This window comes from Enoplosus armatus, chromosome 4 (genome assembly GCF_043641665.1).
Source record: "Enoplosus armatus isolate fEnoArm2 chromosome 4, fEnoArm2.hap1, whole genome shotgun sequence".
Lineage (NCBI taxonomy): Eukaryota > Metazoa > Chordata > Actinopteri > Centrarchiformes > Enoplosidae > Enoplosus > Enoplosus armatus.
In genome coordinates, this window is record NC_092183.1 from 21,342,445 (window position 1) to 21,363,471 (window position 21,027).

At 41.4% G+C, this 21,027-nt stretch overlaps 4 protein-coding genes across 6 annotated transcripts; 2 read left to right on the plus strand and 2 right to left on the minus strand.

Moving 5' to 3' along the window:
• Positions 1 to 1,937, minus strand: c4h12orf43 (chromosome 4 C12orf43 homolog). Its single transcript, XM_070904259.1, has 6 exons — positions 1,820 to 1,937; positions 1,440 to 1,470; positions 1,126 to 1,224; positions 947 to 1,023; positions 751 to 838; positions 1 to 655 (listed from the first exon to the last, which is right to left on the minus strand). Exons 1-6 carry the CDS (start codon positions 1,935 to 1,937, stop codon positions 313 to 315), a joined length of 756 nt encoding a protein of 251 aa, XP_070760360.1. The 3' UTR covers positions 1 to 312.
• Positions 1,938 to 4,742: 2,805 nt separating this feature from the next.
• On the minus strand, positions 4,743 to 7,795 carry unc119b (unc-119 lipid binding chaperone B). Its single transcript, XM_070903923.1, has 5 exons — positions 7,523 to 7,795; positions 6,120 to 6,233; positions 5,475 to 5,583; positions 5,140 to 5,312; positions 4,743 to 5,009 (listed from the first exon to the last, which is right to left on the minus strand). The coding sequence occupies exons 1-5, from the start codon at positions 7,755 to 7,757 to the stop codon at positions 4,897 to 4,899; spliced, it is 744 nt and encodes a 247-aa protein (XP_070760024.1). The 5' UTR covers positions 7,758 to 7,795; the 3' UTR covers positions 4,743 to 4,896.
• Positions 7,796 to 9,139: 1,344 nt separating this feature from the next.
• pop5 (POP5 homolog, ribonuclease P/MRP subunit) lies at positions 9,140 to 11,279 on the plus strand. The gene is made up of 5 exons (XM_070903925.1): positions 9,140 to 9,195; positions 9,277 to 9,416; positions 10,203 to 10,352; positions 10,454 to 10,537; positions 10,754 to 11,279. Exons 1-5 carry the CDS (start codon positions 9,176 to 9,178, stop codon positions 10,852 to 10,854), a joined length of 495 nt encoding a protein of 164 aa, XP_070760026.1. The 5' UTR covers positions 9,140 to 9,175; the 3' UTR covers positions 10,855 to 11,279.
• Positions 11,280 to 12,375: 1,096 nt separating this feature from the next.
• rnf10 (ring finger protein 10) lies at positions 12,376 to 20,245 on the plus strand. Of its 3 annotated transcripts, none has more exons than XM_070903920.1 (17): positions 12,376 to 12,837; positions 13,742 to 13,926; positions 14,103 to 14,308; positions 14,390 to 14,480; positions 14,596 to 14,780; positions 14,865 to 15,001; positions 15,242 to 15,396; positions 15,691 to 15,819; positions 15,981 to 16,230; positions 16,435 to 16,568; positions 16,755 to 16,872; positions 16,978 to 17,079; positions 17,183 to 17,320; positions 17,432 to 17,523; positions 17,691 to 17,748; positions 18,808 to 18,972; positions 19,095 to 20,245. In XM_070903920.1, exons 1-17 carry the CDS (start codon positions 12,675 to 12,677, stop codon positions 19,166 to 19,168), a joined length of 2,382 nt encoding a protein of 793 aa, XP_070760021.1. In that variant the 5' UTR covers positions 12,376 to 12,674; the 3' UTR covers positions 19,169 to 20,245. The 3 variants fall into 3 exon arrangements, with proteins under 3 accessions (XP_070760021.1, XP_070760022.1, XP_070760023.1); XM_070903921.1 differs by having other exon boundaries at positions 13,745 to 13,926; XM_070903922.1 differs by lacking the exons at positions 17,432 to 17,523; positions 17,691 to 17,748.
• Positions 20,246 to 21,027: the final 782 nt, after the last annotated feature.

A 21,027-nucleotide genomic window follows, 5' to 3' on the forward strand; every position in this document is an offset into this window, starting at 1 on the left:
CAGCATGTATTTTTATTAAAATATTTAGTAATACTCAAAAATTGTACGTGAAGTTGAAACTTGTAAACCGCATGTCACCACTGAAATGATTCCTCACACTCTGAGCATCTTTCCTGACAAAAGCAAAAGACCCTTTCAAGAATAACCAGTTTCATTAAGATACACTTTTACTCTCATGTATGTGCTGAAACACATGGCTTCCTAAAATATATACTCAGAATGTTTTGGAAAAATATATCACCATTCACTCATTTCAAGCTTGTGACAGACTGGAAAATATCCCACAACAATGAAAGATTAGTCATAAGAATTTCAGTCCAAAGCTTCTTCCTCCGTCTTCAATTCTCGCGTCTTTTTCTTTTTCCGTTTTACTTTGACCTGCGTGTGTTCCTGCTCTGAGCTCCTGTGCTCACCGTTGCTTTGAGCATTAAGAGGAGAACCTGCAGAGTCACTCTCTCCTCGATTCTGTTTCCTCTTCTTCTTTTTCTTCTTCGTTACAACATGGCTCTCCTCTCCCTCTGCCAGTTTCTTCTTGTTCTTTATTGTTTCTGATGAGGGAGTTGAGAGTGTAGAGGGCAGCAACGATGGGGGTACGAGGTCTTTGACGGACACCACCGCCTCCCTCAGCCTGGTTTCCATCTCACTGTCGCTGTCACTGTGACCAATAGAGGAATGTATGTAATGTTAAATAGACGGAATATACAAACTAATCAAGTTTTATAAAACAAAAACACACATAAGAATAAGAACCTTGAGCTGGGAACAGGCCGCCGCCTCACAGGAGCCGGAGGCTCCTCAGCTGTTTGTCCCGGTACTGACGTGGAAAACAGACGAAATCCTAGGAAGGTAAAAAAAACAAGCAAAAGAAAATGTGGATAGGCATACATTTAAAAGGGAAGATAGCAGAACCCCCATAAAAGCAGCCAAAAATAAAGAGAAACTTTACCTTCATCCTCATCACCATCATCACATTTTGCAGATTCCACACAGGATGAAGTTTCGTTCTGCATCTCTGTAATGCAACTGACCGTAACAGGCAAACATGCAACACATGTGTGCATCTTTTCCTCACAAAATGATTGAGATTATTGCATTAAAACTTCTCTACAGAGTTAAACTACATACCTGTCGAGAAGATGTCCCAATTTTTTAGCGACGTGCGTTCGAAACCCTTGGGTGACCTGGAGCTCGTTGCCGTCGTGTTCATGGTCAGCGACAACAACACTGTTGCGCAGCAAGACAATATGCAAACTTATTTTTACTACTGATGTTCAAACATATAATATAATATAATATAATATAATATAATATATATATTTATAAGCAGCTGAAAAGTTACTTATAACTGTGTGGAGCTACATGCACTATTTCACACTAGCTCTTTTTCCTTCCTAACAATGCTTTACAGTTAGTGGATATTATTTTAATAAAAGCCTTACCGCTTCGACTGTTGCACACTGCTGTCCGCATCTACAACAAACAAAAGGCAGCAGTAGTCATCAACGGGTCATATGCATTTGATGAAATGCTGACTGACTTGAGTTTGAACGGACTAGCAAGCTCAGTCACAGCTACAACCAGTACACTGCACGCAGGTTCGCGAGCCCTGAATCCAATAAAGACAACAGCAAAATAAAAATGTGCATTTCTGATAGTCGTGTAACTTTAGCCGACGTGTAATGACACCTCTGTGTCTGAATTAGAAATGTTAAAGGCGGACTTTTCACCAGGCGAGTGTCGTATTTCTGCGGGAGTTTATCTGTCCGTACTGAAATGTTCCCTTCGTCCTTCGTTACCGACAGAACAGAGAAACCTTCACCTTCCTTCTTGCGGGTTCGTGTCTCCCAAACTGCCTCCTGACATCTCCTCAGCGCTTCGTCGTCACTGCTGCTGGAGTCGTCAGAAACACCGACCATCTTTTCAGCGGGGGCCGCCATGATGGAACATGTGGTGCTGGTGTTGACTGTTTTGAGCTGAGGGTTCTGGGTAATGTAGTCTGTCCGTCAAGGAAATAGGCTTTCTACTCAGATGTGAGCTTTTATTCATCACTGTCTCTTCATACAACTTGGAGAACCAAACAAACCAGAGCAAAAAATAAAGTCTAGGTAGTTTTATTCAAATCTTCATTGTACTCACAAAGGAAGTCTAAGACGAGAAACGGGAGCTGTGTAAAAATTATGTCAAACAATGTCATAGATTAAGCTTTCCCATTTTACATTTCCAACAGCGAGTGGAGATCAGAGTGAAACGGAAATTTAAATAAACATGATGCCATATTTATGTCATACCTATATGTCAGAATGGGATAATATTTAGTTTGTACTATCCAAAATCGTGTGGGTTTAAGAATATCAGCAGAACTTGCTACATTGTCGCGAGGTACCAATATAGCTGGTTTAGCGTAAATATAAATATATAAAACATTTTTTATCGTCTATCGTCTGTGTTTCGCATTCAATTAACGTGCAATTTGTGATGCCAGCTGGAAGATAGAAAAGCCCCCAAAAATCCCTGATAATTGACTTGGAATGAGCACTAGGTTTACGATGTGAATATGTTCTGCAGTCAGCAATTTCTATTTACAAAAATCTGATACGACATGAATGTATCATTTGTAAGATCTGCCAATGTAAAAAGAAGAGTCCATGCAACAGGTTACAGAATGGATCCATACATGTTTTGGGTCAGTCATGGACGCTTTTTGTGCAGATATACAAATTGTACCCACTTCTCAAAGCATTTAGATAATCAGACTTTTTTTTTTTTTTTTTTAAACTGACTGATACTGCACGGCAAAACAATGTACAATCTTCCCAGCTACTAACCAGCAGACAGTCCAACTGACAAAGAAATGTGGTTGTATGGGGCCATGGGGGGGAAAAAGGCTACAGCTGTCCAAGTGTGTGCCTGATATCACACTTGTTGGTTATTAATGGGCTACATAATGAGTTGCCACTGATCGTTCAAACTGTAAAATGACTAATTTCATAAGAGTGAAAAAAAAAAGTATATGAAACACACCCCTTTTCACACAAGGCAGTACTGCAAGACACTGTAAGATATTATATACAACAGATCTTGAAGTCTCTTCCCTTCAGCTTAATGCAGTGTTTGCCTTAAAGGTGGATGAAGCACAAGGTTCTCTTACATAAAGAAAAAAGAACAAACACCTGGATATAAGGCACATGGAATTGATGTTACAATATACAGTAAAAGGAAGCCCAGATAATTTGTGTATTGAAAATGACTTCCAAACTGTTCCAGTGGTTTTGCATGATTTAAATGCAAATTACATAAGAGTGTTAAGGCAATGCCGACCATTTACAAGGTTTTAGAATTCTTTCCTGCCTTTCAGGTACCGCTGATTTACATTAAGTTCTGTACAATATGAAAAACAAAGAAAAGGAACAAGCTAATCAAAGTGGATATTTAGATGGGCAATGGCGTGTCAGGCAGGGACCAGTGTTCAATGAAGTATCTCACCCCAACCTTTCAGAAGATGGAATACAATTCAACAGCACCACAGCCTCTTAAATGACCATATACAAGGTAGGATTTATTGCAGGGCTGTCGTACAAAACTGTATTAGATTGAACAGATGTACCTAATAGACTGGAAACGTGTGTATAATAAAAACTTTACACAATTTGTCGTAAATGGGCTAAAATATGCAAAACCACCAGCATAGTCCTAAATACAGGGCAAAAACAGGTCAAATTCTGTATATACCCTACTGCCTCATCAAAAATAGATCAACTACCAAGCTACATTACTCTGTACTGTCATGTGTGCTACTGTGGTATTTCATTGGTAGACTGAGAACCTGAGCGCAGAGCAGCAGAAGATACATCCAGCGACCAGTTCAATGGGCATACCACACGGTTGGCTCCTAAAGAGTGGGATTCACAGTGCTATGTTGCCAAATAAACCAGTTAGACAGAGCTCGAGGGATTAAATAACTGTGTGAGCACACATTGGAGCTGATAAAACGGGCAGACCAAGCTGTTTTACACGAGAATGGCATATAAAGAAAGTCTAGTAACTCTGATTCTGCTGCTATGTTGTCCTTTCATGTATCCCAGTGTGTGGAGGTTACAGACACTAGATTCCCAGTCAACAGCCAAAGATGTTTCGTCATAAAAGCATAACAAGTTATTGGACATGACACCTGGACACATGAAAAGAGCTCATGCTGTTCTTGAATTAAAAGATGTCCTACTGAAGACAAGATTGGTCAACCTAAAGTTAAGACCACACTTAAATATCTGACACGACAGTCCCACCTCACAACTGGTGGCAGATATTTAAGGAAGAATGACACTCAAACAATGTCAGCTCGTGCTACATGATCTTCTATGACTAACAATACTGTAAAACAATGACATAATGCTCGCTTTTCCATATGGGAAACACAATTGTCACTTGCTAAAGGTAGCTCAAAAAAACATCACCTGATAACATCTACATACTTAAGCAAACAGAGTTAGAACTAACACAATCTATAGGCTTTGCCATGAGAGGTTGTGACTCAACGTGTCCCTTTCCAGCAGGGATGGCAAGAAACTTAAGGCATAAGTGTTCAAGAAGTGACATGATGCTTACGACAAACCGAAAAGACAGGACAAAAAAGGTTTCACTCGGAATTAACAGAGAAATATCTAACAGACCATTCCTCGGAGTCCCAGAAACTGAGCTCTGTGAGGTACAGATGAAAGGATCCATGATTTCATACGAAGGCAGATATGGTCTGTTGATTCTGAAGAATGGTGCCACGTTCGTAGGAATGTCCACAAAGGAGAGAATACTTCTGCCCCCACAAAAAGAAGCTTTTGGATGGTAGTAATCCAGGAAATCAATCCCCTGGGAAGTATTGCACACATTTTTCCCCTTCAGGCGTTACAGACCACCATCGTAGGCATAGTCTGCCTTGTTGTGCATGATGAGTTTGTTGTCCACAAAGTAGAAACTGTCTGATCTGGTCTCATAAGGGTGCGCCACCATTTGGCGAACTGAAAGCAGAGAAGGAAGGAAAGAAGGAACAGAAAGAAACAAAGATCAAGATGTGGATGATTATGGGAAAATATGCACGCAACAGCATTAACATTAGTGGCTGACCAAAATATGACGACTAGAACTCACTGAGGTCGTCTGGAAGCTGTGGAAACTCATAAATGTGTTCACATGTGTTGCGGCTGTTGGGAATGCAAAAACCAAAGTCAAAGTCAAAGTTCTTGAGAAGGCGCCCCTGGAAGTAATGCCTCTCAATCATACGGAAGCTGTTAATGGGCCGGTCGCCCACCGTGAACTCCACACTGAGGTTTAGAAACAGAAACAAGAAAGACAATTCAGATTTACAATTCAGTTGTGACGAAACATATCACACAACAAGTTGAGTCTTAGGAGACTGAACACAAAAGTTGGGTTGTTATGCTCTCAGCTATTTTTAGTCGGAACATTATGGTCCATTTACTTACGTTGCACCAACAGTACACAGTTTTAGGAAGGCTGGTGTAAACTGATAGCGCACAAAACGCCCTGCACTGGTGTCTACATCTCCACTCTCCTCGTCACCATCCACAGGGCCTAATACAGAAAACATGTTTAGCTGACTGGCATCCAATGTTATCAGGATAGGCAAGCATTGACAATGATCGGTAGCTTTTTTATTTGTTTAAAAAGGTGTGAGAGCATACATGTGATTTGTGACACGTTATTGCTCAATATATTTCACATTTTCAGAATTTTCAAATAATTAAGCAAAATATCATTCTAAAAAACCTCGTAAAAAAGAAGCAATAAAAACGACAAACTGCTTAAGCACTTGTGGGACTTTCTGCTTTTCTGCTTATATAAATATAGTATTTCTGGAGATAACTGTAACCCAGATAGAGCATATGACAATGGGGTGAGAGCTGTACACAGCACACCCCTGGGGAAGACTGCCGTTCTCATGCTTGATGATACAGTGCTCTGTTGATTGAACAGCACCTGAGGGCAACAACTGAATATCATCACTGTGTCTGCATACATGCTTCTTCAAACCAGTCATTGGAAATCTGCATTTCATTCGAGTCCGTCCTACATTCTGGTGGAGTGGCAAAAGTGAATACGTCACTTACCGCTGTTAGGAGGTTTGGCAATCTCAAACAGCACCGTTCCCGTCTCCAGATCTCTGATTTTGAAACGTGTAAAGTCAATGTTGAAGATATTGTCTTCAGGTTTGCAAAGATAGTCTGGAATGTGAAATAAAAGTGAGTTCAAGTTAAGACGAACACAAACACATAGGTGGTGAATCCATTATCCGACATCAAGCAAGCACCCGTTAGCAAACAGAGGCTCTTCTGTCCAATTTCCAAGAAAGTCAGTCTTTGATATTTATTTCGATTTACAAATACTTATAAGATGAACTTTGAGTCACAAAATACTTTCGAGCACAAAGGCTCAGCCTTACTCAGAGAACTGAAATAGCATTCAATGATTAACTAGGGCTTCAGTATCTGTTTTCTGGCTCCTGCACCTTGCAGTAGTGGTGAGTAATACCATAGCACGGGCTCCCAGCTTTTCAACAAAGTATGTGAGAGAGAAGGGAAGTAATGCCATTGTTGTCTGGTCCGGGAAAAGGCCAAAAACAATGGGAGGCATTAAGCATTAGCTGCAACTGTGGTAGACTGGGTGTCCGATGACAGACCCTGGGGTTTGACTCAGAGGGTTCAGGCAGGGAAGTTTCTAGTGGGGTGGACAACTCCAGGGGACCAAACAGAAATTAAATGACTTAAAGACTTAAAGCTGCACTAATAAAAAAATGTTATATTACAAATATCAAATGACTGTAATGTGAAAGGGGTCGCAGCAGCAGGTAGTTGTTTTAGCGATTAGGCTCTAACAAACCTACAATACCAGCACCAAATGGCAGACAGGGAAAGTTAGCGACTGACTGAATATGAATATAGTGAAGCCAGATATTTCTCTCAGAAGTAGGTGGAGACCCAAATAAAGCTAAAAGTTTAGTGAATAAACCTGACGTACATTCGTCGGGTGGAAAGAAACAGAACTGCAAATGAGTTTGCATTTGTTTTGCTTGCAAATACATTTGCCATAACTTTATAAGATCATAGTATGTTGTGTTTACAGCTGTTTGGCTTCCACCATGTGTCAGAGAAATCCAATAATGCAGATTTAAGGACAGGGATCCCTGAACAATATTCCTTCTGTGTGATAGAAATGTCTTCCTACGCCCCTGGGTACATCCTACTTCTTTGGATAACACCAAAGAATTTTTAAAAAAACAACAACTGGAAACATAGTTAAGACATATAGTATTACCTGTTTGACCAATTTAAAATTGTTTTTCAGTATATTCATTACAATTATGCTAATTTAGTGGACCTATTGGTCAGTTAACGTTAATCTGAAAAGTCGTCACTTAGCCACAATTAGCATAAGGTTAGGTTAGATGGTGCCAGTGGAGCGGTGTGATTTTACAGACTTTAATGAAAACCAAGTTAACGTTCACATAACTTACCCTCCGTGACTGCACGGAGACCCAGGACATGGTCCGGGGAAATATCTCTTCCCAGAGCCCGGAGTTCATCCTCTGTGACCACAGGCCACTTATCCGTTTGACTGCGCCTCGACTTCAGCTTCTTCAGCATTCCTCCACCAGTCTTTCGATCCCTGTGGTTCGTCTCCGAGCCGGTGTCTGCGTCCGTCTGAGCTTTGCTGACTGTCGGTGCCGATTTGTTCCGTGAACCGTTCATGCCGGACACAAACAACGATGAAAAGAGTTGTTGTGCTTTTGAATTTGAGGGCGATTTGACTACGGATGTAATTTCAAGATGGCGTAAAACGTGTATGCGAGACGGAAAAGTAAGATTGTGATTGGCTGAGAACGGTGGAGATTGTCATAGTTACCGATGGGGTATGAACGGTTTAAGGCCCAGGCCTTCCCGTTTCAGATTCAACTGGGTGTGTTGTATTAAAAAATATATATGGAAATAAATAAATAAATATAAACTTAATTCATTGTTGAATGATTTCAATAATACGGTTTAAATACGCTGTAGGAAGTCTGTGGAATGTATTTGTGCTCTGGTTCTGACAGGCAGACCTTCCTGAGCAGCTTCCAGCCAGGTGATGCAGTGATAACGCTACAACAACGACCGGACAACGTTTGTAATGTGTTATTTGATAAAAGCCCGGCCGCTTGCTCACTGGCGGTATAGTGCCTTCCCTCTTAGATCCTAACAGATCCTGTCAGCGTGTCTGGAGATTAAAATAATCAATGAAGTTACGCTGCTGTGTTTCGTGCGTAAATGCGCACAGCGTCTCTTTAATAAACTCAAAAAACAAAAAACACACTCACTGCCAAATGTGTATTTCCCTGCACAGTCAAGAATTGAAAATCAAGGTGCTTCTCATTGAAGTGGTATAGTTTTCTTGATGGACGCTTTAAATTGTGCTGATTTGTTTTTTTTTTTCGTGAACTGGCCGGTACTGATGCAACAGTGGCTGTAGGCTGTAATGAAGGCACAGGGATATGTTGCATGTGCGATTTCTGTCTAAGTTAACACCTTCTCTGCTGTCTGGATTTATATTTAGTTGCCACTTTGTGCAATAAAATATCATTCACAGTGGCTGTAGAGCCAATGGATATAGCCCAAAAGACACTTTTTGTCTGTACTGTTGTGTACAGCGTTTACAGACTGACGCTCTGTTGGATGGGCAGTGTTTTACTGTCGTTGCCTTTGTGGTGCAGAGCGTCGCAAAGTAAACTGGTCGCTCGTTTTTCATTTAGTCTGATGTTTGTTCTTTTTTCTTCTTCTAACTTTTCATACATTTTTCCGGGAAACGATGGGCCACTCACTTTTGTATTGGCCCACCCAAAATACAATTTCTTGCCTACGCCACCGACTTGTAATGTGTCACACGAGTTAAATCAGACCGTTTATCCAGTCTACAAGCTCTCGTCTGTCACCCCTTCCGTTTTGTAGAAATACATTAACATTCAGTGTTATTGTTTCCCGTTAGAAAACACTCTTGATGTGTTGATGAACAGACAGCTACACATTCGTGCTGCCCAGTGCTATTAATGCCCAGCGTGCGGCGCTAGCGCACCTCTCCGCTTAGCGGCTCATTTTGTTGACGGAAGTTCCCACGGAAGAAGAGAGAAGTCGCGATGGTGCGGTCGAAGTCGAGGTAAAATGTGCTCTACATCTACTATTTCTCACATTTTGAGTATTTGCAGTTCATGTCTGACGGTACCTCTTCTGTCGGTAGGTATTTACTGTGCGAAGTCAACGTGTCAGACAGGAGCCTGCTGTTGCTGCTGGATGACCGAGCTATGGTAACGGCAGTGAAGGCAGCGGTGGCCCGCACACACGGGGACTATGGCACTGCTCTCTGCAGCAGGTTCTCTGGTAAGAAGTGGTGGTAGAAGTATTTAGATACTTTACTCAGGTAAACTAGAAAGTTTTAAAATACTCAATTACGAGTAGAAGTTCAATTTCCCCCCCGGGGGATCAATAAAGTATTTCTGATTCTGATAAACATGATCAGAAAATGCACCTAAACTATCTAAAGTACTCATGCAGCAGAATGGCCCCAGTCTGTGTTAATTTATTTTTTTGTTTGATCATTATTACTGCTGCATTAACATGTTAAGGTTTCCTTGTTGTCCATTGTTGCTGGTCAGACAGAACTAATTCTAACTTTTTTATACTGTTGTGTAGCTTAATTTATAACAATGCATCATATTTTATAAACTGATACTGATCATATGTTCTGTATGTAAAATCTTAATCTACAGAGTAAGCAGTAACAATGCTGTCAAATAGATGTAGTGATGGACTAAAAAGTGTAATATTTGCCTGTGAAATTCGGTCAAGTAGAAGTACCATAAATTGAAGTACTCAAGTGAATTTATTTTATGTGCACAACTGCTTATAAGATTAAAGCTTTAGTGCTGAAGTAATAATACTCTGTCTAGGTTTCCTGTTAACACATTAGATGTAGGCTCATGACCAAATTTCTATCCTTTTTAGAGGCCTTAACATGAGAATATTGAGGATTCCTCCAGTCTTTCAGCTCTTAGGGGATGATACTGTCCTTTTCTCCCAAGAATGAATCACGAATAACACAGTACTTTCAGGATATGGAGTGTCGACTGAGCTTTCATTGTTCTCTGTTTTTGTGTTTCTTTTTAGTGAAATATCTGAACGCTCATACTGGAATAGTATTCCTGCGTTTCCCCAAAAGATGTTACAGACTCCTCTGGTCTGCATTGCCTTTCATCACCAGTGTTGAAACTCGTGGGCAGAAAATCCCATGTTTTCTGAACTGCTTGCACGTGGGAGGTAAGAAAAACATAAACGCACATTTCATAATGAATCACACATACCATTTAACAATCTTAAATATTAGTTGAACACTAATTAAAATGATTTGTTCTTTCCAGGAACAATTAGAACATGTCAGAAGTTTCTGATCCGATACAACACCCAGCAGCTCCATCGAATGCTCCCTAAATGTACAAACGAAGGTCAGGGATTTACTATACTAAAATCCAGATATTAACTTTAAATGTTTACTAGTGATGAACGTGAATCTTACAGGGTGCATTGAAGCATGTCACTTAAAATTGTATTGCAGTATTTAGTTTACTGTAGGCCACAACATTGAATGCAAGGCATTGAATATAAGATGGGCAAAGAAACATGCCTGGTTTGACTGGTTCCTCTCTTTTGTTCATTTGCAGAAGAAAAAAAACTGGTTCGCAAATCAATTCTGAACTGCTCCCTAATAAGAGGAAACAAGGAAGCATTTGAAGATGAATCAGAGAGCGAGGAAGAAGAGTGACTTCACAACATGTCTGGTTCTGACTATTTTTGTTATGATGTGCTGATAGAAAGGAAAGATATATAGCATTTGAAGAGATGCATATCAACTCTGTAAATATGGTTTACTGCAGCTGCTCAGTGCATTATCTATTAAAGAAAACTGACAACAACAGCAACAATGGAACAACAATACATGATGTTTGTCACACTTTGTCACATAAGTAATTTGGGTTGGCAGATGGTCAGTATGAATACCCTTTAACAGCAAAGTCACATGTTTTATCCTTAGAACAGCTAACACTGATACTGAATTACTATCCCTTAGGTATTTTCGATAATTGTCACCAAAAACAAAACTGCTGTCACATAGCACAAAATAAGACTGTGGCTTAATTCTGAAGAAACTGAGTTTTTATGTTTTAATGAATTTGTTTTATTTATACTATGCTTTGTGCTACTCTGTATTTTGTTTACAAATAAAACCACTATTTTTGAAGATAATGTGTTTGTCATGATTTCCTAATTACCTTCTGCAAACACGTATGTAGAGCATCCAAACGTTAACATTGGTGGTTTACAGTTGGTAAAAAATATTTTATTAAAGATGCACAGATATTTACATTTACACATACATCTATCAGCTGATATAGCATTGGTTCACTACAGTGTTATACAGTGTCTTTAAGACAACAGTCAAATAATCAACAGGATAACATTTTTACAAAACCCATTTTATTACCTTAAAATTGTTACCTGTTTCGTACAGAGCCCCCGGAGGGTCATGGTGGTTCCTTCCAGGAACAGGGAACGGTCCCTGAAGGTTTAAAAAAAATGGTTATATTTGTATAGCTGAAATTTGCTGTGTGGTTAAGATTGAAAGGGGCAAAATTTAAGGTCATAGTATAGTATACAGAATTATATTATATTCTTTTATTTTGTATTTTTATTCTATTAAGTTATTTTTATAGGCCTGCACACAATTCATATGGGCCCACACTGAAGGAGCCTAATAACCCCAGAAGATGGCAATATAATTAGCCAAGAAATCTTCTGTAAGCCAAACGGAATTTGAACTCAGGTATCAGATATGACAGGTATGTTACCAGTACAGTGTTAGTTAGTGTTACACCCATTCAAATTGACAGCAGCAGCCAAAGCTATGTAATCCTATGGCTGTAGTCATAATCACAGCTGCAGTACAGCCTGTCTCTACCAGCCTCGGCAGAAGTCAGTGAGAGAGCTGGTTCACGAGCTCTGCTCGTTATCTATCCAGCTGCAACTATACAGACTTGCACATGAGCTGGCCACAGCTCCGGAAAGCAAAATATCACGAGGGAGCGCAACCCTAAAAGCGAGGGAATGCAATGTTTACTAGTTACGCCTACATTTCCCACAATTCCCAGCTGGGCCTCTGTACTGTAAACATATCTGCAGGCAGTACAAGAAACATCCGGGTCTCTCAGGTTCCTGTTTGGCGACCCGTCGCCATTACTGCAAGCTCGTTGAAACGGAGATATTTTTTTGGGTCAAAATCTGAAAATTGTCACGTTTTCCAAGTTTTGGAAAACATTTAACGCCTTGTTAAGGGCAAATTGTTTTCCTTAACGAGTAAAGACCTTAAATTCGGGGGTCTTGGCCCCGCGTGGCGAGCTTTCGTCCTCCCTTCCATCAGCCGCTATAACTTGAGACGCCGAAATCGTGTCTCTTATTTTTTCTCGGGTTTGTTTTGTCAAGATGTCGCCGTGATGGGGTCTCCGCGTTTGACAGAAATGAATCAGGGCCTTCGCCGCCTGACCCGCACTCACTGCAGCCCGCTTTCCTCCTTCGTTTTTCTGTTTGATGCTAGAGAGCTCGGCTGCTCTCTGCTCGGAGCTCGGCCTCAGTACAACTCACTGCACGGAGACAAACATGGAGAAAAACCCCAACAGCAGCACCAACACCAAGGTTCCACCCCGTTCCAGCTCCACAGGCCCAACACCGGGAGAAACTAAACCCAAAACAGGTGAAACCCCAGTAAACATCACAAGTGTCACTCGAGGTTGTGAAACACAATGTCTGCACACGAGTTAAGTTAAACTCTCACTGCCCTGTGGCCTGCTGGGGCCTAGCAGTAGCGCAGAGGTTGTTTTATCTCGTAGGCTGACGTCGCTGTCAAAACATTTGGCCCTGTGACAGCCGGAACTGTAGCTACTATGTGCACACAACACTGTATTTGTAATTCAATTTGCCCTGTATTTATCAACCACAGTTATCATATACATGGATTCAGACACATTGGCACATTTGAACCACTTTATAGATAAAGTTATGTCTCTATCTAGTTGTATACGTTACCAATCTGGTTATGTGACGGTCAAGTAAGGCCAGTCTTTGAATGTTTACTAGGTTTTGGTATGAGTAAGTTAGTCTCATGCATAACTTTTAAATCCCCAGTGAGTTGACTTCTCACATGGGCTTTTGTATAGTCTAAATATGTTTCCTAAAGACATATTTTGACTCTAAATATGGAAATTGTTCCTGGCTTCAAAGAACAGTGAACACCCCATCTTGAGGCTAGAAAGTGCATAACCTACAGAGGTTGACCTGTGCCTCTATTAATTGAACAGTATTTTAATTCTGCAACATGTATGTATGTGGGTTGCCCACAAGGATGACAATTTCATCAGCTGGAGTGAAAGTGTACTTAAAACCATATTTCTACCCATAACACTATTGACAAGAGATTTAATTAAGCATGTTTACATGCCCATGAAACCAGGTCACAAAGTCACCCAGAGTGTTTACTTTTGTCTTCCAGCACTTTCTGGTTAACAACTTTCAAATCAGACATCAGCAAAATGAAGATGTTATATTGAATGATAATATCTATGTACTCCTGTAGCTAATACATTTTTTTTTTATTTCAGAAGGCAAAAATAATGGAGGCTCCAAGCGCTACAGCCGCAAGCGTGAGCCCACCTTTCCTAAAACCGACAGTTTCCAAGGCCCTCGCCGCACCAATTCACAGAAAAGCAAGAATTTTGACAAGAGACCCTCTCAGAGAGGTGGAGGACGACAGTATGGAGTTACAGGTGGAGGACGACGTGAGGAGGTTGGTATTCTTTTGGGGGGGGGGGGGGGGGACCCATTTTGTTCAATGTGAAAAATAAAACATAATTTTAGTAATAAAGAAAAAGAAAACTTTGAAGCATCAGTTTTAAGTTATAATTTACTATATATATACTATATATAAAATACACAGATTCTAATCCACCCCTGCCTCCTCAGGTAGCAGAGACACGCCGGGCCGAGTTTAGCCCGGCTCAGTTTGCTGGACCGAAAAAAATAAGCTTGAACCACCTGCTGAACTTCACCTTTGAACCCCGTGGAGGTAATGGAGGAGTCGGTGATGTAGGCCACTCCTATTGGGGCCGCCGAAACAAATGGGGCCACAAGCACAAGCCCTTCAACAAGGAGCTTTTCCTGCAGGCCAAGTAAGCAGCCCCTCCTTACAGTACATCTTATGAAATAGAGAGCCTAAAAATGTGGCAGTTACCCAACATTGTGTGTTTCAGTTGCCAGTTTGTGGTGATTGATGACCAGGACTACAAGGCTCACTTCACTGATCCAGACACTCTGGTCAACTGGGACTGTGTGCAGCAAGTGGTGAGTGCCTGTCATCTGTTGAGCTGTGCTTCCAGTGCATCCATATTAGAAATAAAGGCCACATTCATTTACATACTGATGCATGTCATGAGAATCCATTTGTGTACGTCAACAGCGCATCTACAGTCATGAGGTGCCGTCTTGCCCTATCTGCCTCTACCCTCCTTTGGCAGCCCGCATCACCAGGTGTGGACACATCTTCTGCTGGCCGTGCATGCTGCACTACCTGTCTCTTAGTGAAAAGAGCTGGTCCAAGTGCCCCATCTGCTATGAGGCCGTTCATACAGAAGACCTGAAGAGGTAAATGAGAAATAGTTTTGTAGGCTAACTCTGAAGTAAAAGACAGCGTCTTTTACAGTTACTACAATTGGTTTCTTGTTGCAGTGTGGTTGCTATGGAGACAAGGCAGTATGTGGCTGGTGACGTAATCACTATGCGCCTGATGCGGAGGGAAAAGGGGGCTCTGGTGGCCATGCCTAGCTCTCAGTGGGTGAAGGTGGAGGAGCCTGTTCGCTTTGGAGGTGAGAGATGGCTTACAGTAATTCTGTTGAAAAGCACCTTCTACATACAGGGTTTATGTCCCCGAACAATTTGATTCATGTTGCAGGATTCACTTTTGTCTCCTGTAGACAAGAGCTCAAGAGAACCATTTTCCACTTTTTAATTTTAAGTGTTATATACATGTGTAACTCCTAAAGGGGATGAGCAGGCAACAAATTCCCTCACTACCCATTCAAGGTGTGATGACATGTGTTTTCTAGATACGTGTCTCAGCCCATACTCCAAGCTGCTGCTGACCTCCCCGGCGCAGGTCCTGAGCCTGGTGGCAGAGGAGAAGGCTGTCCTGCAGGCTCAGCTCAGCCAGGAAGAGGACGCACAAGGCTGCTTCATCCAGAGCGCCCTTTGTCTTTTGCAGGTAACTACAGCTACATGCCTGTCTCTGACCAAACAATTTGGTTATTTTGTCTGTAGTCATAAATGGAGCAACAAACAGTACATAGTGAACAAATAAGTCACTGTATGAAATGAGTGCATTCAAAATATATAAATCGAGCAGGCATGAAAAAGAAATACTGAAAAAAAGGTTAATAAGTAGGTTTTTGCTATGCCATTGAATGTAATGTAAAATAAAAGTAAAACCCACTTTATCACTTAGAATAAGAGCCTAACCCTAACCCTACATAAGACCCCATATGTCGACATGGTTTAGGAGCGAGAGGAAATGCTGCTGAAGCAGCAGAGGGCAAAGCCAGGAGACAGCTTTGACTTGTCCTCTCTGACTTTGGAAGAACCTTCTTCTCCTGTGGAGGAAGTGGTTACTAACACCAGCAGCACCAAGGTCAGTCTTCAAACACTTCTTTTCAACATTCTTGTCAACAATATTGTATCTATTGGTGATGGGATCAAATTATTTTACTTGTTCTTCCCCAGCATTGTAGCTTCAACGTTTCTATGGTACTATGGGTATACTGATCAGTAAGAGGTGTCTTTCCTTTGTAGCCTGTGCTGCAGTATTCCTCTGCATTTGATGACGAGGTGGCCGAGGTGGTGGAGGTCCCAGAGGACGCCGCTGCAGAGCTGCCAGGCTTCCCTGAAGGCATTTTGGAGTGTGTGCTGGAGGAGCCTCCAGATGCTATGATGGTTGCAGCCCCAGAGCCCCAGCTTGATGAGGAGTGCCTTGCCAGCCAGGCAGAGTCAGGCCGCCCCTCAACCAGTGTGGTGCACGGACCCTACTACTATTTCTACCAAGGTGGGAAATTCCAAAAACTGACAAATCCTGTTTGTTTATTCAAAATCAGACCTGAGTAACATTAACATACTGTAAATATAGCTGGAAAAAAGCAGCCGGAAGCCTGTTTGGCTTGGCTGTATGGGCTGTTTTTCTTCCCTCACGTTTAAGTTTCAATCTTTTTCTCATTACCTTTTCCGCCCCCTCCCGTGTTTCTCCTTCCAGCTGACGACTGCCAGCAGATGTTCCTGCATCCTGTGAATGTACGCTGTCTGTTGCGTGAATACGGCAGCTTAGAGGCCAGTCCTGACTCCATCACTGCCACAGTGGTGGAGATAGTGGGACACACAGTCACTGAGGTCAGCAAAGAAGGAAACACAAATCACATACTGTTGAGATCATTTTAGTGAAGCTGTTTCAGCAGAAAACTTGACAGGCGTTTCAGTAACTGGTATTCTGTTGGTCTCCTTAAGTCTCAACATTGTGTTTGCCATTTTCAAACCGTTATTGCTTTAACTAACTTTTCATGCCTGGCTTTGTTGCAGGAGATCCGTCGTCGGCATCGCTATCTGGCTCATCTGCCTCTCACATGCGAGTTCAGCATCTGTGAGTTAGCCCTGCAGCCGCCAGTTGTGTCCAAAGAAACTCTGGACACGTTCGCAGGTTAGAGCACTTGGCCTGTTTTCAGGATGTGAATTTACAGTTGTATCAAGGAGGATTTCATAGATTGTTACTGTTGATTGTATAAATTGTCCTTCAAACTACTAGATGACTTGGAGAAGAGAAAGCGCCTGAGGCAGAAGAAAGTGAGGGATGAGAAGCGCAGAGAGAAGCGGATTGAAATTGAGGAGAACAAGAAGCAGGGTAAATGTAAGTACAGCTGATCAGGTCACAACTCTATCAGAAAGTGTACAAATCTGAGAGATATGTGACTGACGTCTGTAACTGGATTTGCACTCGCATGTCTCCCCAGATCCTGAGGTGCACATTGGATTAGAGAACCTTCAGAATTTCCCAGCATTTGGGTCTCCACCTCACAACAGCAGCCCCCTTATGCAGCCTGACTTCACATTTGCCCCCCCCTCACCCCTCAGCAGCAGTCCTTCCTCTGGTAAGAGCAGCTTTTCTCTGCAGTTTATTCTTCAGTGCTGTACATTTAATCTCTGGCTGTTTACGGCTTATGTTTAAGCATTTGAGTTGAGCGTTCCTTTTGCTGTTTTAGATGGGATGAGATTCCCAAGTCTGAATGGGCAAAGCTCTTCGCCCATTGTGGGTAGTGTGGAGGACGACTCCCACTGTATGTCCTTTGCACAGGTGTGTATGGCAAACACACAAATGCCAACTTGGCAACATTATTCATTGAGACTGCCTTTGTCATAAGGGAAAATCATAATATAACTGAAGTGCTGTACTGTACAGTACTGTTGTGGCACATAACTTACATACTTGTCATGGTGTGACCCTGACTGTGTCTTGTATAGATGCTAAGAGATGGAAAAGCCAGAGTTGATGCTGGACCCAGGATCGCTCCAAAGAAAGGTAGTGCAAGATTGTAGTGATTGTTGTGGTGACTTGAAAATTTGGAACAATTTTAACAGCAAAAATGAAAATCCACTGGAATATGGAGTTGTAGAGTTCATTTGTGCACATTCATTTTGTGTTAACATTGTAGTACCTGGATTAGATGAATCTACACAAACTGTTGAAATATGTATAACTGCAGGCTGGCTCTTGATAGTGAGCTGCAGGTGGTGTATTGTAGTTGACAGCATGCGCCACCAGAGGTCAGTCTCTACTGGTGGAACAGGCAGCTGAGCTGAGAAAGATGGCGAAAGCAAGTGAAAAGAAATTTATTAGCCACATGATTTTACTCAACTGTCAGTGAGTCTGCCGCCGCCACTCGTACATCATCTTCGTTCACCCCACTGGTGTGTCTGTATCCTCGGGTCCTCCACTAAGAATTTATGGAAGAAGGGCGCTTATTTCTTATTTATTCATCATTCTATGGGCCATAAGTATTGAAACCCAGCAAGACTTGTCTAAGTAGGCTGATTGATTATTAGACACACCGCATTGTAGGCTAGACAATGTCATACATGCTACAATGACTTCTATCACCAGCAGCTCAGCTTTTACGTTTGTTTGTTTGTTTGTTTTTACACAAATACCGGCATTCGCAGTATACCCCAGTGAAATGTCAGGTAGGTATGAAAAAATAGATACCGCCCAAGCCTAATATCTCATAGTATCACGGTTTGAGATATTCAATTTGGAATCAAAGGAAACATTTTATTAATCATAACACTTGCACTGTAAGCCTTGCATCAATAAACTAAAACAACTGAAACGATGCTTCACGGGTTAAATGGCTGGTGTTTACAAACAAATACATTTTTATATCCATGGATTGCTCTGTATTTGCATATGTGCTTCTTTCAGTTGGTACAAGTAGCTCAGATTGTGTGGGTGAAGTTACTGGAGCTTTGTATTATTTCCTGTAAAACCTGTTTTTTTTTTGTTGTTGTCTTTTTACGGCTGTTGTGCAGCATAACTCCCTGAAGGCTTCCTGAAGTCAGTATTGTGTCTTGTGCCATGCAGATCAGCTGCTAGCTCCCCCAGCAGCAGACAGTGATGGAGAAAGTGACGGGTCGGACCGAGTCCCTGTGCCCAGCTTCCAGAACTCCTTCAGCCAGGCCTTTGAGAAGGCACTTCTGCAGCTGGACAATGGTCCAGCTTCTGCTCCACAACCTGTGGTTGACCCAGGTCTGGAATCTGTGAATTAACTGTATCTAGTAATATAAATTTAATAATATAATAATTTTCATATTTCTTGTAAGTGTTTGATCTAAGACCTGCATTCATCTTTGGTTTGTCTTCTCTTTCAGATGAGAAAGGAGGAAAGAAGAAAAAGAAAAAGCAGAAACTTCTGTTCAGCACATCCATGGTTCACACAAAGTAGACAACACTGAAGTTCATTTAATCATATTGTCTCTTGAGTTGATCTTCTCACTGCTTGTGTTTTTACTTCCATGCAGACCTTTCTTGGAACTATGAGCTATAGAAATAGGTTTTAGTGTGTAGCCAAAGTTCATACTGCTTTTAGTCAGTGTTCTATGGACTTGATCCACTGTTCGGGTGGCATGTCATCAGTTTAATTTACATGATTTTCTGTTGTTCAACTAGTTCAAAGCTTTGCAGCAACCTCCGGTCACACTGAAAGCCTTATGGGTAACATTTGGTTCAGATGCAAGGAATATAATATCTAGTGGCTCTCATATTCTGTATGCTTCAGGCTTTTCATGGCTTCCAGATACCTGACTTGCATCAGCAGTGGTTGCTGTATGATGTCCAACTGACCCTGAGCATTGCATCAGGATCCATGAGTAATATGGATAGGATAATTATAAGGTGCTTTATGTTAAAGTAGCAGTCAGCCAGCTGCAGGTACGTTGCACCTTTTAAATCTTTCCAGGATACTCAGTGCTCAGACATTTATCAATCTGGAACACCTTAGAACAGATGGCAACAAATGAACAGTGTTTATCACAAGTAATAGTTTGGGCTAGCACTTCATCACCCAGGGAATAGATTTGGGGGATTGCTGCTTTGAGATCAATACCCTAGTATTTTGTAACGACAACAAAAACAACAACATGAATACATAATGTTCTAATACGATTGTGAGGAAGTGAAAACACAGTATTAAAGAGATTAGGCTCGTTGGTGCAACAGAACTCCAGTATATTCTGCCACGTTAAACCATAAATATGCATTTTCTTCTCATTCAGTTTCTCCTCTGTCATCTTCTGTTGTAGAATGTCTACTAACTTTGAGCATTACTCCCCAGTTTAATTTCAGTGTTGAAAATGTGTGAAGTTGGAGAACTGCTGACATTTAAAGGCTTGTGAAACCTGAAGAAAAGTGGATTGAAATTTTGTTTTGTTGGAGGGTTCTTTAATTCACCTTTAATATTGAGTTTATAGGCTAGTGAACATGACTAGTCTGTTGAAATGAATAAACAATTATGCACAACCAAGGAACTGACTGTTTGATGCTGCAATTAGCGAATGCCAAGGACAATAAAGGAGTAAAGTTTGGTAAGGTCAAACACTAGAATTCAACAAGTTAGGAAAGTGGCTGCCATCTTTTTGATGCAGTATTAACTTCACTCCGCATGAGGGCATTCCTAACGAGGCTGATGTCTGCTATACAATCCATGTATTACGAAGTTAGCTCAGCCACAGAGCCAGTGTTTTACACATTGATATCGGGTTAATACCAGGGTAGGAGCAGGGTCACACTTCAATGAAATGCGAAAGGCTATTGAAATACATGAATTTTATATATACATATATAGCCAAAGTCTTCTATTCAACTTTCTTAAAACTGATCCAATGTGTTTATTTTCATATGGAAAAAAAAAAAGATTTAACTATATAGCTGGGATGAGATGATCCCATTTTCAGTCTGGTGTCAAGCTAAATACGCGTCAAGATACACACATTAAACTCAACATCAGCCCGGAAGTCAGGGTGATTTGCCTTTGACCGAGGGTTTATTTTGGCTACTCACCAAAGAAATGTCCAAGAGATTAAAAATGACTCCTTCGTCGATGTATGAACAGTTAGGCATACATTAATGTCCTTGGTCTTTATTCCAAAATACTGTTTGGCTCCAACGTTAGTTCAGTTTATGTTTGTGCTACACTTTATTTTGAAAGTAGTACCCGGTGCACACATGTCGTGCCGTCTCACTTAACGCTGGTGTGGAGGCTAACCAGTCAGGCGGCTTGTTCAGCGCTGTCTAGTCTAGCCTGTC